This window comes from Palaemon carinicauda, chromosome 14, assembly GCF_036898095.1.
Source record: "Palaemon carinicauda isolate YSFRI2023 chromosome 14, ASM3689809v2, whole genome shotgun sequence".
In the NCBI taxonomy this organism is placed as follows: Eukaryota; Metazoa; Arthropoda; class Malacostraca; order Decapoda; family Palaemonidae; genus Palaemon; species Palaemon carinicauda.
Genome location: NC_090738.1, coordinates 45,416,786 through 45,440,121, shown reverse-complemented (window position 1 = coordinate 45,440,121; position 23,336 = coordinate 45,416,786). Strand labels below are relative to the sequence as shown.

General features: G+C 41.8%; 1 protein-coding gene across 1 annotated transcript in view; it reads left to right on the top strand.

Moving 5' to 3' along the window:
* Positions 1-6,951: 6,951 nt before the first annotated feature.
* The window catches only part of LOC137653565 (protein hobbit-like), a 572,883-nt gene continuing 556,498 nt past the window's right edge, over positions 6,952-23,336 (top strand). Inside the window, 2 exon segments of the mRNA XM_068387072.1 lie at positions 6,952-7,094; positions 17,404-17,530. Of these exon segments, the coding sequence (XP_068243173.1) occupies positions 7,036-7,094; positions 17,404-17,530 (186 nt within the window). The 5' untranslated portion in view covers positions 6,952-7,035.

Below are 23,336 nucleotides of genomic sequence, written 5' to 3'. Positions count from 1 at the left end.
TATATCATCTTCATTTTCATCAATATTGCAGACCTTGATCTTCGGTTTAAGTAGATCCTTTTTATCTACTTCTACCTTAATGTCATTCTTGACCTCTTCTAAGTCATTTTTAGCCTTTTCTAACCCAGCTTTATCCGCAAAATTAACTACCAAGTGGCCTTGTTTAGAGGTTTTGACCTGTTCGACATTCGTGGTTATCTTCTTCATGATAGTTTTCTTTATCTCTGAAGCCTTCGTATTTTTCTCCGTAGATTTTATAACCAAAGTGTTTCTTGATTTCAACTTACTTGCATATGTGGTCTTCGTCACATTCTCTTGTTCGTATTCCATAAGTTTCTCTTTCAGCTCAACAATTTCTTGACGCATATCAGTGTATTGAGCAGTTATCATATCCATAAAACCAGACATCTGTTGTTGTACATTTACCTTCATCTCATCATGTCTTCCCATGGTTGCCTGACCCATGAACCATTGGGATTTGCAGTCTCGACACATCTTGGACATTTATAAATGATGTTCCTGCTTTGTAAAAGAATACTTGTACCATCCCTTAAATTAGAGCAAGCTTCTTCATCATGGTACCATCTTCGGCATTCATCGCATTGTATCCCATCAGCGACATAGGACTCACAGTGCCCACACATGCCATGATTGCCTCCGTCATCACATTCTTCATTTGCTGCTGCCATTATATTTTCCTCTTTTCCTTGGAGTACCGTGTCGATTTCAGTCACAAATAGATCGAAATCATTCACGAGATTAAGTTTTTCTTTTCGTTTTCTAGAGAAGGGCATATTGAGCCATTTTTCAATGACTTTTCAAGTAGCCCCGCCCCAACACAAAAATGCTGGGTCAGGCCTTTCGCTACAGACCTCACATACAAGGAAACCACTGATTTTTAACACTATATTTCACTAATATCAATACTAGCAAACACCCACAAATAGATTTTTCATAGTATAAACAACGAGATACACAATGATTCCGTTTAAAACCAGTTTCGATACAGTTTCTTAATTGTCATTAATATTTATTTGGATGTCACTCAAATTTCTTAAGTTGTTTTTTTTCTTTCCCATCACCATATATTCGTTTAAATTTGAATTTTAGTTCATCGTCCATTGCTTAACGCTAGTAAGAACGTGGTTTAAAACGTGTTATGATGAAATTAAGAATACTGTAGTTACTTAAAAAAAGATCTTTCTTTTGCAATTTATTTTTGGTGGAAAGCTTGATATTTACTCAAAATACAATACAATAATAAAGGAATAAGATCAAATGCAGCTTCAATGAATCCGGTCATGTCATGACTCATGCTCTATAGAACTTTGAATTTCGAACAATGTTACCAGATGAGTTAGTGTAAAAATCTCCAAAACTCATGATAAAAAAAAAATCCCCCAAAACAACCCAAAAATCCCCATTTCCACAAATATATTCTCTTCTGATCATGTAGGCCTTACTAATACTTTTACTTTTACGGGTTTATTTCTCGCCCTCCATCAGACACTAACGTCTGTTCAGGCGGGCCTTGGTGTGTGAAAATAATTTCTTTCCAGATAATATTTTGCTCTGTATCTTATCAGTTAATTCGCTAGCATTTGTATTCAGGCTTAATAGTTTTCAGGTCACTATTATAACACTTTCTAAAAAGATAAGTCTTCAGGTTTTTCTTGAAAGCTGCCACATTTTTGCTATTCTTGACATCGAGTGGAAGGTCGTTGGAGAGTCTAAACGTTCTTCCTCCTATTGCATGATTCACACTGATTTCGAATAGTCTATGTATGTGATCGGCATGTCTAACTCTTACAGCAGCGCTGGTGGCTTGAGGGTAGGGGACCAAGCAATCACGAAGATATTTAGGCTTATCACTTGTAAGTGCTTTGTGAGTTAACAAGCAAATCTTAAATTCAATTCTAGCCCTAACAGGTAACCAATGTAGATCGATCAGTACAGGAGTTATTCTCTCCAGTGGCGATTCTAGGGGGGGGCCAGGGGGGGCCATGGCCCCCCCAGTTTTTTGGCTGGCCCCCAGCTTGGCCCCCCCAGTTTTTGTTTCCATATCCTAATTCTAAATAAGCTTAGTTTAGGCATATATAATAATATAATATAATATATAATATAAATATATACCTTATAAATTATACAGTATACTATATATACACTCAAATATCCCATCCTATCACAATAACTAGACGTAATCACAAAAAAAAAAAAGATGGTAACGTTGCTAGATTAAAATTATTGGAATTTTTTTTACACCTCCGTCCTCCTCGCCCGCTTGTGTTTGTGTGACGCGAATCAGACGCGTATGTTTCTTCCATGTATGATGTGATGATGTGATCAGTACATGTAGTCCGTTTCTGTGAGACTGTGAGCCGGTCAAGTCAGTTTTTACCCGATTAGTGTCTTATTGAGTGTCTAAAGCATAATTATTTGTGCATAAGTGCATTTGAGCATATGTGGTATTCATTATTTCGTCTCATACAAAGTGGGAGTAGACTAGTGGCTATGAGATATTCGATCTTTATGTACAGTATGTGGGTGTTTCACATAAGAAGCGGATACGAAAATAGAGTAAAAAAATAATTATACGAAATCTTAGAAAAAGAATGAGAAGAATCTGACAGGCGGGTGTAAAGTAGCAAACAATGTACACTAATTTTTTTGTTATATGATGTAGGTCTATATCCCAACTCAAGTTTTAACCCTTCAACCCAGTGTTAACCTTTTCACAAACAGATCTGACAAAAGCCAAATATAAATATTGTCGTTAGCCATATTTGAAAGAAAATAACTAAATAGGCCAAAATACAAGTAGCTGGTGAGTCGGTGACAATTAACCCCATTTTATTTTTACATAGAAAACAATTCCTATAATAATAAAAATCGTCTAGGCCTAATTGTATCATAATTTTTGTGATTCGTGAATGTTGGCAGTGATAGTGTAGGCCTATATGTGCATATATTTATTATACTGTATACATGTTATACACACACACACACACACACACACCCTCACACACACACACATATATATATATATATATATATATATATATATATATATATATATATATATATGTGTGGGTGTGGGTGTGTGTGTGTGTGTGTGTGTGTGTGTGTGACAGTGTGTGTGTGTGCGTGCTGTCATCATCTTCTATTCTTCCAGTCGGTAGTCGGCAAAACCGCAAATTTTATCACATTTTTCTGTGGTGACAGGTGTGTTGTGTTAATTGTGAATTACGTGTGATTATTTGATTTAATTTATTTTTTTTTCAGAACTTACTATCACAGATAATTTTATTGTACTATAGACAATCATGGATAAATTTGTAATTAAAAAACGCAGTGAATGTGATACACCATTGACAGTAAACCTTGAATCTGATAAACCTGCTAAGAAGTCAGAGGGAGACTGTGATCGTGAAAGTATTGGCAATCCTGCAAGATCAAGTTCACATGATCATCCAACAAAGAAACAGAAAAAGGAAGATTCTGCACCAGCTGACATTTCTCAATCTGCTTCTGAGAATCCTATTCAGGTACGATTAAAAGAGTATCCAAGGCATAGTGAAGGAAAGTCTCATGCTCGGTCTTTTGTGGGGGCTTGGTTCGACAAATATGAATGGGCTGAATATTCTAAAGAACGAGATGCAATGTTCTGTTTTGCATGCAGGCACTTTGCTCCACCAACATATGGCAATGCAGATGAAGCATTCATAAAGAGTGGCTTTAGACGATGGAAGAAAGCACATGGAAAAGATGGTGCCATCGAAAAGCACATTTCCTCTCAGTGCCACAAAACTTCTTGTATTGCATGGGCGGACTATCAACGAAATAAAGCTGATAAAACATCAATTGCTCAGTGTATAAGTGAGGCATACCAGAAGAAAGTTCTTGAAAATCGTCATTACATAAAGACATTAGGTGAAATAATCCTGTTGACTGTAACACAAGACATTTCGCAGAGAGGACATAGAGAAGGTGATGATGAACTGAATCCAGGAAATGTTCGTAAGATTCTCAGATTCACTGCTAAACGTGATCCTATTATAGCTGATAGAGTAGAAAGTGGTCCAAAAAATGAAAAATACACTTGTTCTGCAATACAGAATGAGATGATTGACACACTTGCATGTATGGTGAAGGAAGAAATTGCAGAAAAAGTTAGGTCATGTCATTACTTTTCTGTTCAAGCTGATGAAGCCAAGGATGTTAGTAAGGCAGAGCAGTTGGCATTAGTTATTAGATTTTATGATGAAATAGCAAATTGTATTCAGGAGTGCTTCATTTCTTTCACTCAGATGGACTTGTTGGATGCTGCCTCTATCACAGATATTATTTTGAAGAGTTTGGATAAACTGGGGTTGAATTACAAATCTTCTCTTGTAGGATTAGGATTTGATGGGGCATCAGTGATGAGTGGAGGGATTAGTGGTGTTCAGAAACGAATTCGTGATAAAGCTCCTTTTGCATATTATATACACTGCTATGGACACAGGCTCAATTTAGTGTTGATAAATGTTGCAAAGTATGTACCCGAAGCTGCTGAATTCTTTAGTTTGCTTGAAGAACTCTATATCTTTGCTAGTAACTCGGTAGTTCATGAGAAATTCATTTTGATACAGCGTGAAATGTTGCCTAAAGAACAAGTACGAGAACTGCAGCATCTCAGTGACACAAGGTGGTGGTGTCGGGCCACTTCGTGTGAAAATGCTCTACTCCGTCTGCAATGCATAATGAGACTTTTGAAGGAAATTTCTGAAGATGACATTGGTGCCCGAGCTGTATCCGCTCGCGGTTTGCTTGCCCAGATTGATGCAGAGTTTGTTTACTTATTGCAATTTTTCACAGATATTCTTGGAAAAGTTAATAAAGTGTCTACACAGCTACAGGATAAACAAGCAGACCTAGGAAAAGCAGCAAATCTAATTTCGTCACTCCATGAACATTTAGTTAATGTACGCAACTCTGACTTGAATGACCATTACTCTGAGAAGGTTAATGAACTCTGCAGGAAATGCTGCATTACACCAACAACAACAAGAAAACGGGTAAAGAAACCTCGTAAGCTTGATGGATTTATCGTGTTTGAAACAAGTGGTCAAGGATCTTCTGTTCCATGTCATGTGCAACACATCAGGATTTTCTATGAAGTCCTAGACTGCTTAATTAGTGAATTAGACCGTCGTTTCTCCAAAGAGTCAAATGCAATTTTCTGTGGTATTTCAGCTCTCTGTCCTGGAGGACAGACATTCTTGTTAGAAGAAGACTTGAAGGCATATGCAATGGCATACTCGGTCAGTCAAAATGATTTACAATATGAGATCCCTCTGGTGAAGAAATTACTCACGAAAGAGCCAATACAGCCTACATCCATTACACAATTCCTGTCATTCCTTAGTCCTTATAAGGCTGCATTTGACTGTTTGTACAAACTATTGTTAATATCTGTCACTCTTCCTGTTACCAGTGCTTCTTGTGAGAGAAGTTTTTCAAAAATGAAATTAGTGAAAACATTTCTCAGAAATTCCATGACCAGTGCTAGATTGAGTAATATCGCATTACTGTCCATTGAAAGTGCACGTGCCGAGGGAATTGATTTAGACTGTTTTGTTGATGAATTTGATAGCCGGCATGATAATCGTAGAATTAAGCTGCACTAAATATACGTACTATAATCTACTTCACCTCAGGAAAGGGAAACTCGCCCTGTTGGCAACACTGCATTACTTCATGCATGCTTGCATGGGGTTTTAATATCAACATAATATTTACATTACATTCATAACTCATGATTCATTTTTGTTTTGAAGATATTTTTGCCATATTTTTGCGATTTTGTTAAAAATATATTGCAAGAAATACATATATATTTTTTTTTAAGTAATACGAATAACCTCCATTATCATAATGTTTGTGTAGGCATACATGTATATGTTTTACAAATGCAAGTTATGAAAGTAATGAGGTGTTATTATTGTCATTTGTTATTTCATTAATGACATAATATTGTCTTCAGAGTGCCACCTAGCCACCAACAATAAATGCCCCCCCAAAATTTATATTGGCCCTGAAGTGGCCCCCCCACTTTCAGAGTCCTAGAATCGCCACTGATTCTCTCCCGTAGTTTAATGCCTTTTATCAGTCTAGCCGGCCGGTTTTGCACATTTTGAAGCTTTCTTAGTAGTATATTGGGGAATTTATAGTACAGAGAATTACAATAATCAAGCCTTGATATTACATGACTCATCACTAAAATTTTTGTACTGCCCTCTGTTAAATATTTTCTAATAAATGCTATTTCTCAGGTGATAATTACACTTTCACTGTGTTCACTATTTGGTCCCTCAATGACAAATTACAATCTATCTGTACACCCAAATTTTTCACAAAAGGCACAATCCCAACATCAGCGTCACCAATTATTATACTTTGAATTAACTGGTAATTCTTCAAAGCCACCTTTGTGCCAAAAACCATACATTCTGTTTTATCATTTAATTTAAGCTTTTTCCTCTGCATCCATGTTTCTATTTCAGTCATTATCTCATCAATTTTCTTCTTTGTATAATTCATGTAAGTGCAAGCAAACTAATTGCAACAATAGAAAGGTTTACTCATCTTTATTTCTTCTTCACAGAAACGTGTACGGAATATTCCAACCAGACACCCAAAATCCTCAAATCTAGGAATAAATTCCCATAGCTGGTAACACTGATTTCAAACAGCTACTCACGCTACTGTTAGCGAAACGACATGAATGTCAACATATAGCATTTAATTCATAATCTGCCACTAGAGATTTAAATACTTTGAGTTTTCAGGTATACAGATGTCATATCTAGTTTTTAATTTCATGAGTTTTCCATTTTACTGATATCTGAAGTTCGTTTTTATTATTGCTAGTTGTTTGGATAAAGTTATTCGCTAAGGTTAGTACCTTAGCGTAAAACATAATGTCAACAAACTATATCAGCTGATGTGATACGAACTGATCGCAACAACGCCCCAAAATGTGATATTGCAAAGATGGTTTCCTTTCAAGCTCTACTTATAATTATTGTGATTGTTTATTATGTTATCACAAGGTAAGATAACGTTATTGTATTTTATATTAGTCACCGTAAGCAGATGGAGATCGTATACCGTTAGGCTAGCAACTACCCTATGCCAGTTAGTTTATGTATTACCGTATTTTTAACTTGTTAATTAAGATTTAACTGGTCAAACCGTAAAACTATCCTCTGTACACTTGAATCAACTGCAGACCTAGTACTTACCATGCACAAGATGGTACAGTTTTGGAAGATCTGAATGCAAAGGATGGTCAGATTTATGAATATTGTTACCGCATACAACATACGCAAAGAACTAACTGAACGATGGTGTCAAAGAGTGACATCCAAATTAGGGTTAAGGAATTTAGAACACTGCAAGTTTTTGTCCATGAAATTAAGATAAAGAGTTAGCAGTTAAAGACCAGGTAGCAAAACGGTATTCGGAGTCTTTGTATAATGATGGACAGGAACACTTGCTTAGAACACCCTGTAAAGTAAACTTCCCTGCCTTATCTAGCCTACAAGCTGTGTCACCTACTTATCGAATACAGGGCTAACGCCCCCTGTGACCCCTTTAGTCTGACGTATTCTTTGCGGAAGGGTTGGAAATAGAGGAGTTATGGGTCATGGCCATCCTCATACATACAGTACACCCCCAGAACTCAAAATATGGTAGAATGAAAGAATTAGGGTTACCAGAATTAGAACATTTATGCAGGACAGAATGATCTCTAAAATTCTTGAAGGACTTTCTAAATATGCCAATTTATTCCTATGTCTATACAAACCTTTTGGTAAATATTTGATACTGTACTTTAATTTCTAGCCAAATACATGAACCATATATTTTTAAATATTAAACTTAGCCGGTGAATATATAATAGCTGACGTCTCGGACGGCTCGACAGATACCAAAAAACTCGCGAGCGATCGCCATGAAGGTTGCGGGTGTGACCACCAGCGCCGACTATCGGCCAGATACCGCATATACTTGTCAAGGTCTTCAGTTCTTCTCTGTCGGTCTTGTCGACAAGTTGGTTCCGCTCGCTGATGACCTTCGTTTTCGACTTTTTGGTGAAGTACTTTATTTTGGTTGTTTTTGAGCTTTCGCTGTGACGGGTGTTTTTTCTTCAATTAAACTCTTGAAACCCTTTTTTTGGCTAGTGTTTATTGTTGATGACTTTGGTTTTGACTTGGATTTTCTCTGATTGTTCAATATGGCTGACCCTTCTCCTATCCCTGGACCTAAATTTCGCAAGTGTGCGAGGGATTGCAACAAACGTCTTCCCAAGGCCTCTATCGACCCACATACCGTTTGTTCTAATTGCCGGGGTAAATCCTGCCAATTAGGAGATCGGTGTGATGAGTGCGTGGTCTTGTCGGAATTCGACTGGCTTGAATATGACAAATATACTCGTAAGCTGGAGAGAGATAGGGTGAGGAGAAGCTCCTCTAGGTCTTTGGAATTTTCCTCCTCCCATGCCCCTGAACCTAATCCTTCCCCTGTAGTAGTTGTTCCTGAACCCCCTACTAGCACTCATGAACCGTCCATGCTGGATATGTTTCTTGCGATTCAAGCTTTAGGCGAAAAAGTTGAGTCCTTAGCATCGGACCGTAACCAACTCATGTCAGATGTTAAGTTGTTAAAGTGTCAGAGTGGTAAAACAGAAAATCGTAGTGATAAAGTGATAAGTGCGCAAAGTGTATTTAGTGTTGCGACCGAGGGTTTGTCTGTTCGTGCTTGTCGCTCCCCTAGTCCGAGACCTCTTTCAGGCTCCCCTGCACCAGGGAGAAGTAATGTCGTAGGACTTAAGGGGACGAGAGGCGTTAACCAACGTACAGACGTTCCCTCTTTGGTATCGGACGTTTCTCGTCAAGATCGCCCTTACCATAAGACCGAGAGTCTGTGTTGTTGCTCAAGGAGGGGTACAAAATACCTTTTGTACGGAGGCCTCCTCTGGTAACAGTTCCTATAGACCTCTCTTCCAGGTATCGAGAGGAGTCAAGGAGACAGGCACTACAACTGCAGGTGTCTCAGTTGCTAGAGAAGGGAGCGGTGGTGAAAGTCTCGGACCTTCAATCACCGGGATTTTACAACCGTCTCTTCCTAGTCCCAAAGCATACAGGAGGTTGGAGGCCAGTGCTGGATGTCAGTGCGCTCAACGTTTTTGTTGTCAAAACAAAATTTACGATGGAGACCACGAAGTCCGTCCTAGCAGCAGTCAGAGAGGGAGACTGGATGGTCTCTCTCGACCTGCAGGATGCGTACTTCCACATTCCTATACACCCGGATTCTCAACCGTATCTGAGGTTTGTATACAGGAATGTGGTGTACCAATTCCGAGCACTGTGCTTCGGCCTCAGCCCTGCTCCTCTTGTTTTTACGAGGCTCATGAGAAATGTGGCAAAATTTCTTCATTTATCGGGGATTCGAGCCTCCCTGTACCTGGACGACTGGCTGCTCAGAGCGTCGTCCCATCATTGCTGTCTGCAGGACCTTCAATGGACGTTGAATCTTGCAAAGGAGTTGGGACTGTTAGTGAACTTAGAGAAGTCTCAGCTGAATCCCTCCCAAACGATTGTCTATTTGGGGATGGAGATTCGCAGTCTAGCTTTTCGGGCTTTTCCGTCTGCCACCAGGATAGATCAAGCCTTGCTCAAAGTCCGCCTCATGCTGAGAAAAGACCGTTGCTCAGTGAGAAGTTGGATGAGCCTCCTAGGGACTCTGTCATCCCTGGAACAATTTATCTCTCTAGGGAGACTTCACCTTCGCCCTCTCCAGTTCCATCTAGACTCCCATTGGGACAAGGGCAAGACTTTGGAAGCTGTTTCAATCCCGATCTCCGAGCCAGTAAAGACGTGCCTGAACTGGTGGGACAGCAACATAAGTCTTCGAGAGGGTCTGTCCCTGGCGGTCAAGAACCCAAACCACGTGTTATTCTCAGACGCGTCGGATTTGGGTTGGGGAGCGACTCTGGACGGTCTGGAATGTTCGGGTCTTTGGACGTCGGATCAGAGGAGCCTGCACATCAACTGCTAAGAGCTGTTGGCTGTTCACTTGGCCTTGACGAGTTTCGAGAGTCTTCTCCGAAACAAAGTGGTAGAAGTGAATGCGGACAACACCACAGCCTTGGCGTACATCTCCAAGCAAGGAGGCACTCACTCCCACACACTGTTCGTCATCGCAAGGGACCTCCTCATCTGGTCAAAAGATCGAGGCATCTCACTGTTGACAAGGTTCGTCCAGGGGAAATTGAACGTCTTGGCGGACTGTCTCAGTCGGAGAGGTCAGGTGATCCCCACAGAATGGACCCTCCACAAGGACGTGTGCAAGAGTCTTTGGATGACTTGGGGTCAGCCCACCATAGACCTCTTTGCGACCTCTTTGACCAAAAGGCTCCCGACCTATTGCTCTCCAGTCCCAGATCCAGAGGCGGCCCACATAGATGCCTTTCTGCTGGACTGGTCTCACCTGGACGCGTACGCATTCCCGCCGTTCAAGATCATCACCAGGGTTCTGCAGAAGTTCGCCTCTCACGAAGGGACAAGGTTGACGTTGGTTGCTCCCCTCTGGCCCGCGAGAGAGTGGTTCACAGAGGTACTTCAATGGCTGGTAGACGTTCCAAGGAGTCTACCTTTAAGGATGGATCTCTTACGGCAGCCCCTCGTAAGGAGTCTTCAGCAAAGCCTCCCCGCGCTTCGTCTGACTGCCTTCAGACTATCGAAAGACTCTCAAGAGCTCGAGGATTTTCGAAGGAGGCAGCCAGAGCGATCGCGAGGGCTAGGAGATCATCTACTATCAAGGTCTACCAGTCGAAGTGGGAGGTCTTTAGAGATTGGTGCAAGTCATCATCCATTTCCTCTTCCAGTACCTCTGTAGCCCAAATTGCAGACTTTCTCCTGCATCTGAGAAATGTTCGCTCCCTCTCTGCTCCCACTATTAAGGGCTACAGGAGCATGTTGGCTTCTGTGTTCAGACATAGAGGCTTAGATCTGTCCAATAATAAAGATCTCCAAGATCTCCTTAAGTCCTTCGAGACCTCTAAGGAGCGTCGTATGTCAACTCCTGCTTGGAACTTAGACGTGGTCCTAAGGTTCCTAATGTCCGACAGGTTTGAGCCATTGCATTCAGCCTCCCTGAAGGATCTCACCCTAAAGACGCTTTTTTTGGTGTGCTTGGCTTCGGCTAAAAGGGTCAGTGAGATCCATGCCTTTAGTAGAAACATCGGCTTCTCTACAGATAAAGCCACATGTTCGCTTCAGCTTGGTTTTTTGGCCAAGAATGAACTGCCTTCTCGTCCTTGGCCTAAATCTTTTGATATACCTTGCCTGTCAGAAATCGTAGGCAACGAGGTTGAAAGAGTACTGTGCCCAGTTAGAGCTCTTAAGTTTTATTTAGCTCGTACTAGACCTTTACGAGGTGGGTCTGAGGCCTTATGGTGCTCCGTTAAGAAGCCCTCATTGCCTATGTCTAAAAATGCTTTATCGTACTTTATTAGATTTTTAATCCGGGAGGCACATTCTCATTTAAGTGAGAAAGATCGTTGTTTACTTAAGGTCAAGACGCACGAAGTAAGAGCGATAGCAACTTCCGTGGCTTTTAAGCAAAACAGGTCTCTGCGAAGTATTATGGACGCGACCTTTTGGAGGAGCAAGTCGGTGTTCGCTTCATTTTACTTAAAAGACGTCCAGACTCTTTATGAGGACTGCTACACCCTGGGTCCATTCGTTGCAGCGAGTGCAGTAGTGGGTGAGGGTTCTACCACTACATTCCCTTAATCCCAATATCCTTTTAATCTTCTCTTGAAATGTTTTTAATCTTGTCTTGGGTTGTACGGAAGACTGGGAAGTCTTTCGCATCCTTTTTGATTTGGCGGGTGGTCAAATGTCGTTTCTTGAGAGCGCCCAGATTAAGGGTATTGATGAGGTCCAGTTGTATGGGTGGTCGCCCTGGATATAACAGCTCCTGGGAGTCTTTCAGCATCCTGAGAGGATGGCTGGGCTTCGTGAGGAAAGCGGACTAATAAGGCAGGGTAATCGTCAGAGTCAGCTTCCTTATCAGGTACCTATATTTAAGTGGGTTTTGTTATGATATAATTGTCAAAAACTCATGAGCATATACGCCTTTATTGTATTAATACTGGTCTCTACCCACCACCATGGGTGTGAATCAGCTATTATATATTCACCGGCTAAGTTTAATATTTAAAAATGATATTTTAATTATAAAATAAATTTTTGAATATACAGTACTTACCCGGTGAATATATAAATTAAAGGCCCTCCCTTCCTCCCCGATAGAGACCCAGCGAATTCCGACAAGACCACGCACTCATCACACCGATCTCCTAATTGGCAGGATTTACCCCGGCAATTAGAACAAACGGTATGTGGGTCGATAGAGGCCTTGGGAAGACGTTTGTTGCAATCCCTCGCACACTTGCGAAATTTAGGTCCAGGGATAGGAGAAGGGTCAGCCATATTGAACAATCAGAGAAAATCCAAGTCAAAACCAAAGTCATCAACAATAAACACTAGCCAAAAAAAGGGTTTCAAGAGTTTAATTGAAGAAAAAACACCCGTCACAGCGAAAGCTCAAAAACAACCAAAATAAAGTACTTCACCAAAAAGTCGAAAACGAAGGTCATCAGCGAGCGGAACCAACTTGTCGACAAGACCGACAGAGAAGAACTGAAGACCTTGACAAGTATATGCGGTATCTGGCCGATAGTCGGCGCTGGTGGTCACACCCACAACCTTCATGGCGATCGCTCGCGAGTTTTTTGGTATCTGTCGAGCCATCCGAGACGTCAGCTATTATATATTCACTGGGTAAGTATATTCAAAAATTTATTTTATAATTAAAATATCATTTTTATTACTCGCGATCTTCTGTTTTATGCATTTCTGACCATGATTATTTGGGGCCAACCACCTGTTCATGAGTTTTTGGACCTCATTATGTAAATACGATTATGGGGGACCCTAAGGGGAAACTTCGTTAAACGAGTTATTTACAGTAATAATAATGGTAGGAAATGTAAATTAAGTCTAAGGTAACCAGTTGAAAAAATATATGGTTCATGTAAATGGCTGAAAACAGACAAAAATATTTGTAAAAGGGTACAGAACCTGACAAACCCACCTAACCTAACCTAGTAGCTCCCAGGTCACAGCTCCTAGCCAGGGGGCAAGCACCCCGGACCCCATTTCCCAGGTCACAACCGCTAGCCAGACCCCCTTTCCCAGGTCACAAACTTTAAGTAAATAACAAATAAATCCTTCCATAATGAAAAAGTGAATCAAATACCAGTAATTCCTTACTTTATGATTGACACCGTCATTTTTTTTTTTCTTTTCTTGGCAATCTTTACAAAAGCTTAGCAGTAGAAAATGTGCTGGCCTTTCATGAAAATTAACTCAGAATTGGACCTTTGAGGCATTATTTCGCTATTATTTTTTAATTTCACATGAGTTACAATAGCTTTACACCGAACGGAGAGCATTCCCATCATAATCAATTGCCAACATAAATGAAATTACACTAAATTTCAAAATAGATTGATGTGGTTCCCTCAAGTTCCCTCCTGGAGACGTCTGTACGTGATGGTGGTTAAATTGAAACTTAAGAAGAAGGTAGGAAAAAATAGCTGTTGTAGAACAACATCCACGAACTTATGAAGAAGTACTTGTAAGCTGTTGATTGGTTTAAAAAACACCTGACAAATACATCATTGTAAATGCGCAGAAAGCTCCCCAAATCCTGGGAAAAAACAAATGCGCAATAAGTCCCCTTCAGTCTCTCAGATGTAAACAATGGACTTAGAATGGAAACACTTCACATTTTGAGAGACTGGTATGTAAGTTATTATACCCCAGCCCCTATTAAACATATACTGTATAGAAAAATACCAACCTAGCCAGCACTCATCCATTTCTTATCGCAAATTCCAGTTTTGCTAGAAATTAGATTATCATATATTTACCACCTTTTGTCCTTTAAATAGGGATATGTTTTTAGTGTAAGCTGGAAATGCCATTGACATTGTTAGTGAGATAGTTAACAAGTGGTGAGTGTAGGCGAGAAGCTCCTCTCTTTTTGTTTTCAGCCATGAGAAGGGACATACTGTTGCACCCTTAATCAAACTTTGCATTTTCTTTTAACTATTCTTAGATGTGAAGCAAGATATTTGTATTTGCTGGAGAAAAACTGGATGTTGCAACCGGTTTCTATGTTAACTAGCAATATATCCACACTTACTCTGCTTCCTGTTGGGGGCATGATTTTTTGCAATCATCCATGTATGCCAAGTGTAGCTTGTGGCCTCTTGTGAAGTGGCAAGCTTATGCCTTGAAGGGGAGAGTTAAGCCTTCTCAGGGGTCTGTCTTGGCAACACTTAATGAAGACACCAATGAAGTCCTTCTCTTCTTCCGTCCACTCATTGAGTGTGTCTTCTACCATCACTCTTGTGCATACGCCCATGGCTTGGTCCCTGAGAGTATGTGTCGGGAGCAAGGAGCCCCCAGAGCTATGTTGGTGAGCTTAGGTTCTGGTGGCGTGTGGGGTTCCGCCTGTTTTCCACACCCCAGTGGATGTTAGAGGCTGTTCTCCCATTTCTGTACAGACCACTGTATGACTTCATCGAGGGAGCTGGTAGCTAAGGCTACCTCTTCTCCAGTGCCAATGTCTCCCCTGGTGGTGCCAGTGGTGAGAGGCATGGTCAACATATCCCCAGTGTCAGTAACTCCAGTGATGTACCCAGTGGTGCCTCTCCCAAGCCAAAGGCTCATTTTGTAACACCTTTGATGGCCAGAAAAGCTCCCGACACTTGTAGGTGTCATGCCCAAGATTATGCGTAAACCAGCCCTGGGGCCAAAAGTATGTGCTATCCTGATGCTGGGTATTGCAACATGCATCACTCCCAGACATGGTTACCCCAATGTTAGCCATTCCTTCCCCTGTGCTCGTCACCCCAACCCCTTTGCCCGATGGACCGGGCCAGTAACTTCCACTCACTCTGTGCCTGTGACACTGTATGTGTCTGTATCACGAACCCTGTGAGTATGTTTATCCCCTCCGCTGTGACAGCCCTCTTAATGAGAGAATGCTTTGATGAAGTCATTGAACTTCAGCACGGCATATCATTTCGTGTTGAAACTTGGTGACGGGCAAGAGGCTCTCGAACTTGGGGAAATTGCTCCCCCAGTTTGAATCTAAATTTCTCTCTCATCTTTTTCTTCCTCTTAATATTACCTCGACCTCCTTCTAATTTCATATTCTTTCTTTTGTGTTTCTGTCCCAACTCTATGAGTAAAATTTCCCATATGTATGTGTATATAGGCTATGTACATATATATGTATTTGTCTATTTTTTTTTTTTTTTTTAATGTCGTGGGTGTTTCTACATCTGTTATTGCTGCCAGCTTTGATGAATGGGAGGAGATGTCACTGTTGAGAGGTATTTGCGCTCAAAGCTATATATGAGAGTATTGGATGATCTCAGCCATCCCGAAGATGGTTTGGACCTTTTTGGCGGAACTATTCACAAGTGTTGCGTCTTCGGAATCCAAAGGGATCCAATGCTTAGGGTAGGACTCGCGGCTTTTGGCCGGAAGCCCGTCATTACAGATATGGGGAGGATGATTCTATAATTTCTTAGTCTCAGTTCAAACAGGCGGGTTTAGCTTACACCTGTACTTCTATATCTGTTTTGATGCTATCCTTCGGGTAGGGTATGGAGTGGAGCATCTGGGAAGTATACTCTCATTGTGCCGATAGTGGAGAGTGCAAATTTCCTTTCTGACTTGTGATGTCTTAGTATTCTTGATCGGGCAAATCAAACTTATTACAGTATTTCAATACGCACCTAAGCTTTATATCCTGCCTCACCCTCCTCTCTGTCTACTAATGTCATGAGGATGTAGAACACATTTCAACTTTGTGAGTGAAAGGTTGTTTCTATACACGGTAACATAATCTCAATACAGTACTCCGCTAGAGGGATATATGCTTGTAATGAAAAAAAAATTGGAATTTTTTCATTTTAAGATAGTCGTCAACATTTAACGCTCTTTGAGAAGTAAGCCATATGAAGCTCAGGTGAATATAGAAATAACAGATTTTATTAAGATTTTGTAGTTAAGGGATGAAAGTTTGCATTTTATGTAGAAGCAGATCTTAAAATTTTAGATAAATTTGCAAACCTGAGTCGTTTGGTAACTGTATACCCCCTCAGCTACTCCTCAGTCTCAAGGCCAGACGCCAAAAGGGGTTTAACCAAGGCCGTCTCGAGAGAAGGCCGCGTCGTTTGGGGGTTAAGAAAGGTCCCGCGTGACACGAGTAGTGCTTTCACGCTGCTACTATAGGCTGTAAGTAAAGGGGTCGCGCTCTATTTCTTTACATTTTTCTGCTGTTATTCCAGAAAACTTTACTGATTTGGATTCCAGGGTAGAGCCTATTATGTGGTGTGTACCAAACTGCAAAGAGAGTTACTGAAATGGACCAAAAGTATTGTGATGTGGATCTGACACATCCTTCTTCGATAAGACAATTGGGAAGAACTTCACAGTTAAGAGAATTATAACCATTAGTAGTAAAAAAGTAAAGATAAATACTTCAAGTAAAGAAAATGTAGGCTACAGCAAGATCACGCGATTGTGGGTGATTGTGCAAAAGATAATATTAAATAATTTTTAATAGCCGGAAAGGTTTATTTATGTTAATGTTTTTTTTTTTTTTAAATTGTCAGAATCGTTCTATTTTTTTTTTTGGTATGCAAGTGTAGTTTGGAATCAGTGGGTCTTGGAATTAGGCTACTGCCAAGGGAAAGTTTTATTATAATTTTATTACTTTTTTCTGTCTAATTTTCCTTAGCCAGATTATTCAAAGTCATCTCCTTTTGGTGTGTATGATCTCTTAATTTTTCTATGAGGATTATCAGCTGTAAACTGTAACGAGAAACAAAGTGTATGCATAGTGAGTGATGTGTGATAGAAAGAAGTGTTGAGGATGGCCAGGTGTCCCGTCTCCATATCAATTGACCTACTTGTGCCGCCTTCTTCCCCCACTGACCAGGCCTGTACTTGAGACGGCCTTGATTTAACTACATCATATGGATGGGAAGGATCTCGCCCACATGTTGATAGCTAATTACTTTGTTTTGTTTGATTTGCCATTTCTAGCTTGACCTAGATTAACCCCACAACAAAGGAACAAAGGAATTATTTTAAAAGCTAGGATTTCAATTACCCTTTTGACTGAATTTAGTTTCTTATTTATTCAAGTACAATATCATTGTGATCTATAACTGTATTTTTCTTTTTCTTTTTTACATTGCAGAGGAATTCCTAGGTTGCTATCTTGGTTGATTGTGGCTAAGTACCAAACAGAAATCAAATTTGGGAGAATATCAATTCTCCGTTTGAGTTTCGAGGATGTCCTTGTTAAGAAATCTGGTTTGAGTATTGTAAGTTGATTTTTCAAGTTTGTTGGTTGGCCAGCTTTCTATTTACTTTTAAGAACTTTGGTGTATTTGATGATAGAAAGTCAAGGTGTGTTTACTTTTGGATGTGATGAATATGACTAGAAATGTAAATAAAAAAAACAAAAAATATAATTAAGATAAATAACTTTAAATTAAGTTTGTTCCATAACTGGAATACAAACCACGCTATTTATTAGGGGTATTACTTTCGGCATAGCTGAAATGACGAGCCATTAAAGTTTAGTTACGGTTAACTACCCACACCGCTAGTTAGCGGGGGTAGGGGAGGGTAGCTTGCTACCGCCCCCCTCACACACCTGTGATTTAGTTCACTTTACTTTTGGCTCGGATGGAAAGCGGTTGTTTCCACTTTCCCTCCTCGCCTGTTCTGGATTGCCATTAATTTTTGTCATTTAACTTACTTCTTCTTATGTATATATATCTATGAAAACATTCTTAATGTTTGTGTATATATATGTATAGAAATGTTGTAAGTTTCCTTTTCAGTGTTTGTGCTGTGAGTGTGATACATATACGACAGGTTCTTATGACACTTGCGCAAGGCCAGAACACTTCCCATCGTGGGGAACGACTTCTCCCCCTGTGGTCTATCGGTCTTCCCGTCGGCATATAACCGTTGACTTGGCCGCCGCAGGGGAATCGTCATCGTCTGGACCCTCCTCATTCAAGTGTTGTCTTCGCCTTATCCCTTTTGCTACGGGAAACATGGATTACTGAGTGAAGGGAGTGTGGCCTCTCAGAGATTGACTACGGTCTTTCTCTTCTCAAGGTATTTCACCTTTCAACAGCAGTGTGCTAACGGGCGGAGCACCTTTCCCGTTCGCAGGTTAGGTTGCGCTTACGATTGTTTGTCACAATTATTTTGGTGAAATTATAATTGTTTGTAATTTTAACTTTTCAGCTTCTTCTCTGTGGGGAACACTTCCCTTCGGAGGATCAGGGGTTCTCACTATTAGTGAATATTCTTAGCTGATTTAGATAATTGTAATTCTTGTTTGTTCCAACACAGAGACTTACCTCGAACTACTTTCTTAGGAGGTACCTGGAATCTCCTCTCAACCGACCAGAGTTTTGTGTAGTTTACCCTACTTCCGTTTTCTGTGAGGACTACCCTAGGCGGAAGGATACGTGCCCTGAGGCTAGTCCCGAGCCAGGTCACGCGTTAGCTTGGGTCTCGACCCTCAGTAAGTTCTCTGGTCGCGACGCTCTCCTTGTCTCAGTGCGACCCTTTGTGTCCCCGACTCGTGTGTCCCACGTGGAATCTCCTCTCAACCGACCAGAGTTTTGTGCAGTTTACCCTACTTCCGTTTTCTGTGAGGACTACGCCAGGCGGAAGGATACGTGCCCTGAGGCTAGTCCCGAGCCAGGTCGCGCGTTAGCTTGGGTCTTGACCCTCAGTAAGTTCTTGGATGTTAAAAATTAACTAAGGGTCAGAAAGGCACTCGGGGAAGGAAGGGAGGGCCATTACCCGAAAGTAGTTCTCGGTAAGTATGTTAGGAGAAATACAAATTACTAAAAATTTGTGATTTGTTCCAACACAGAGACTTACCTCGAACTACTTTCTTAAGAGACTTACACTTTAGGAGGTGGGAGTGTCTACCTGACCTAGACCCAACTAAGCAGAACGGCTGTGAACCTAGATAGGAGACTAGGTTCCAAAGGTTGACGGAAAACGAACCGTAGGAAAACTACACAAAGAGCTCACACTAGTGTCTAAGTACTCACCCTTAAAAAATTCTTGTTGTTGTGTCCAGTGATGAAAATGTGAATCCATGTCTTGTTCAGTTTCTACTTGGTCAAATCTCTGGGGAAAGAAGAGAAAAGAGAAGACAAGGGGAGAAGAGAAAACGAACCTGTGTCTTTTTGGTCTTGATAACCGCGATTATACCTGGGGCTTTGGCCATCAAATCGCTTGGAGCGCGGAGATGACTGTCCCTATAGAGAACCCGTCTAGAGACTTCCTCGAACATTCTTTGAGGTAGTTTGCTGTGAATGTAGATTGGTTCGACCAGGTGCCTGCCTTGAGGATCTGCGCTACTGCCATGTTTCTCTCAAAGGCAAGAGAGGTAGTTATACCTCTAATGTCATGTGGTCTGGGCCTACCTGGAAGGGGAAGACCGGCACTACTATAGGCCTTGATGATCACCTGTCGAAGCCAAAAGGAGACACTATTCTTAGAGATCGGCTTGCTCACTGTGCCCGTGGAGACAAAGAGGTTCTTGATGCCAGGTCGGAGACTAGCAGTTCGCTCCAGGTATTTCCTTAAGGCCCTGACTGGACACAACTTCAAATCTGGTGGGGGGGGGACGTAAAGAAGACGACCTGGATGCTCTTGTTCCTGAAGCCTCGCGTGGGGGCTCGCGCTGTGAATCCCGATGGGAATCATGCCAGGGATCGCGTTGGCGCTCGCGCGATGGAATATTCCCTGGTTCGCGTGCTGGCGAACGTTCGCACGCAGGCGCGCGTGGGCGCACGGGGTTGTCACCTCGCACTTTTAGTCTAATGGCTACCTTCCAGCTCCGCTGAAAGATAATCCACATAAATAACGGAAGGTTTGTTAGTGTGGGAACAAACTAGATTTGTGCAATAATTTTCTCAAGGTATTAAAACTTTCCTGACAAATTATGCAACAAATACCTATGACACACCAGTAAATAAAATATAATATCCATCTATAGATTTCCAGACTACTCTAAAATGTCTTGACAATAACCTTTTGGGTTGTGTTTGGTACTTTCCATTCCACAAAAAATATGATAAATTCGTAGATACTTTGTATTTTTCCTAACTATACAAACCTTAGCTATTTATTAGGGGTATTACTTTCGGCATAGCTGAAATGACAAGCCATTAAAGTTTAGCGAGGGTTAACTAGGGAGGGTAGCTTGCTACCGCTCCCCCTCACACACCTGTGATTTAGTTCACTTTGCTTGGAAGTAGGACTTCAAGGGGGATAGGGCTGGCGGGCAAGTTTGTACCGTATGAATAGCTAAGGTTCGTATAGTTAGGAAAAATACAAATTATCTACGAATTTGCCCGCAACCCTCTGCTACTTGTCCAATAAGGAGCTTGAGGTATACAACCAGCTGTTGTGGAGCCACCACAGGATCGATAGAGATCGTATCGAGTTCCTGTGGGTCACATCCTGCAGGAGAAATGGAGCATTCACATCCTTTCTTGTAAAAACCTGCGTCACAGAGTAATCTGATTAGAAGGGTCAGGGGCATACCTATGCTTCTGACATCGTGAGTCATCATGTTTAGTGAGGCTACGGATTCAGGGCATAATTGGTGACTCTGTGAATCCAGCAGGAATGATGTTTTGATGATCCTCCTTTAGTCTCTCCCAGTGCTGATGACAAGAGAAGGGACCCGGGTGGGCTGTTGCCGTTCTCTTAGGGTAGGGTCTCATACCTTACCCTGGGTACGGTAACGGATGATCTGGATCGTCCGTTACCGAGTGGAGACTTGTGTAGGATCCGTCACCTCTGGAGACTGTGTCTGGTGACATACTAGGGGACGAAACTGAACGTTGCCTTTCGCCCTTCTCATTAATGGGCGATGTCGAAAGAGATCATGAAGTTCCTTGACTCGTATGGCTGTTGTCAGAGTTTATAGGAACATTGTCTTCTTAAACCAGGTGAAAATTTGTTGCCTGGTGAAGTGGAACATAAGGAGGTCTCTTTAAGAGACCGGAAAATTTGAACCATATTCCGAGAGGAAGGTCTCAATTCCGACTGGGGAAAATTAAGTTGTAAGTTCGTATAAGTTAGGAAAGGTCTAGCGATGAGAGGATGTCCCTTCCTTTCAGTTTGAAGGCGAATGATTAAGGTTCAGTGATTGTCTTTACCTGTTGAAACTGAAAAGGGGGTCTTTTCCTCTTGCATATACTCAAGGATTCCGCTATTTCTGGAATAGAGGTATCGAGTGGAGAGAGACGCTTACCCATGACACCAACCACACAAGACATTATACTCCCTGGTAGACTGATGCTGAGGAATTCCTCCGATATCTAGATAATCTTTTCGCAACTTATTGCGAAAAGCCTCTCTGAGAGAGGAGGTACTGGATAGTCTCCAGGCGTACAATCATAGCAAAGCTATAGCTTGTGGTAGGTGTCGAAGTGGGTTGTCTGTGATGTGGAGAGGGTTCTCTTGAAGAGACTATCAGGAGCTCCAGAAGGTTTGGAATCCGTTCTGCGTAATGCCATAGGGAGCTATGAGAGTCCTTGAGAGACTGACCAATGTTCTAGCCTTCTTGAGTGCCCTTCTCCAGACAAAACAGGGATGAGACCTAAACGTCATTGTTTTACACACCATTTTGGCCTGTTTCTTGCCAGAGAGCCTTGAGGTCTAGGGCTGGGGAGCAACGGCAGCCTGAGGTTCAGGAGTATTGCGAACAGATCCCTAGTTGGAGGACCCAGTAAAGTCAGGACTTTGTCGGCTACATGGTGATCCAAAGACCATTCGGTATACCTTATCTGAGATGCTGTGCACAGATTGTCGGCAAGCACATTCCTCTAGTCTGGAATGAAGCGGGCTGATAGTGGCACCGAACGGACTATGGCCCATCTTAGTGTTTATACTGCTAGATGGGAAGAAGCTGTGAGCAAGTTCCTTCTTGCTTGTCATGTGAGCCTCTATGTGGTGTATGGTGTTGTCGCCCATCACATCACTGAGTGGTTCGTTAGGAACCGATGAGGCTGCTGAAGGACCATAAAATTGGCCTTCATCTCTTAAGAGATTTAAGTGAAGGTACTTTCGGACTCTTTCCAGAGGGCTGAGGTCGTGTGGTGCAGCACTATGGTCCCTCCTCTCTTCTTTTGATGTGTTCTAAGCACAGCATCAAGTCCGAGGGGTGGGGAAGGAGGAGAAGGTTATAACACTCTGTAGATTCTCGACTGACACCCATCCCTTGAGGTTCGTCTAAACTTCTGGTCCCATGGGGGTTAGAATGTCTGGGGGATCAAGGGCCTGATTCCAATTGGACTCAAGTCACTCTGGGCTGGGAGTTCTTCTCATTTTGAGAAAATTTGTGAAAATTTGTGGATATTGGTGTCTAGAATCATTCCCAGATACACCGGTCTTCTGAGAGGGAAGTAGGGAAGACTTCCACAGGTTTACCTTGATCACTAGATCTTGGTAAAAAAGACTTCAGACGTTCCGGCGCTACTACAAGGTTGCCACTGAGTCTGCTAAGGTCAGTCAATTGTCCCGAAACGGAGGAAACAGAAGACGATCCTGTGATACCAGGATGGGTGCTGTGAAAAAACCGAAGCACAGTGCCCTGGACTGGTGTTTCTTGTTTGTCTAGAGTGAATCTTTAAACCCTCCTAGATGGATGGTTTGGGCCTGGAGTTATGTGTCCTTTAGGTCCACTGTGCAAATCTGAGGTATTAGCCCCTGTCCGAACTCCAACATAGTGTGGACATTGACCCAAAGGTACAGCTCCTTGCGGATCCTTTCGCATGGGAGATTGTTGACGCTGGGGTCTTAACTCATGGCGTAAAGGATTGGACGCGATACCTGTGTAAGGATTTTTCCCTGAGAGAAAATTCCTTTAATTGATAGAAGAAAGGCACCGCTTAACCCTACCATGCGCCCTGATGGGATTGATGCTTCATCAATGTTAATCAACGGTTAATGGTTGGGTATCGTGGTTGGAGAGTGCTTGCAAATAGTCCCGTCACAAGCCGCTGATGAGGGCTGTCGATCGTTTGCCGATCACCTTAGTGGATTGGTGTGATGGCGACCGGCCAGTAGCGAGAA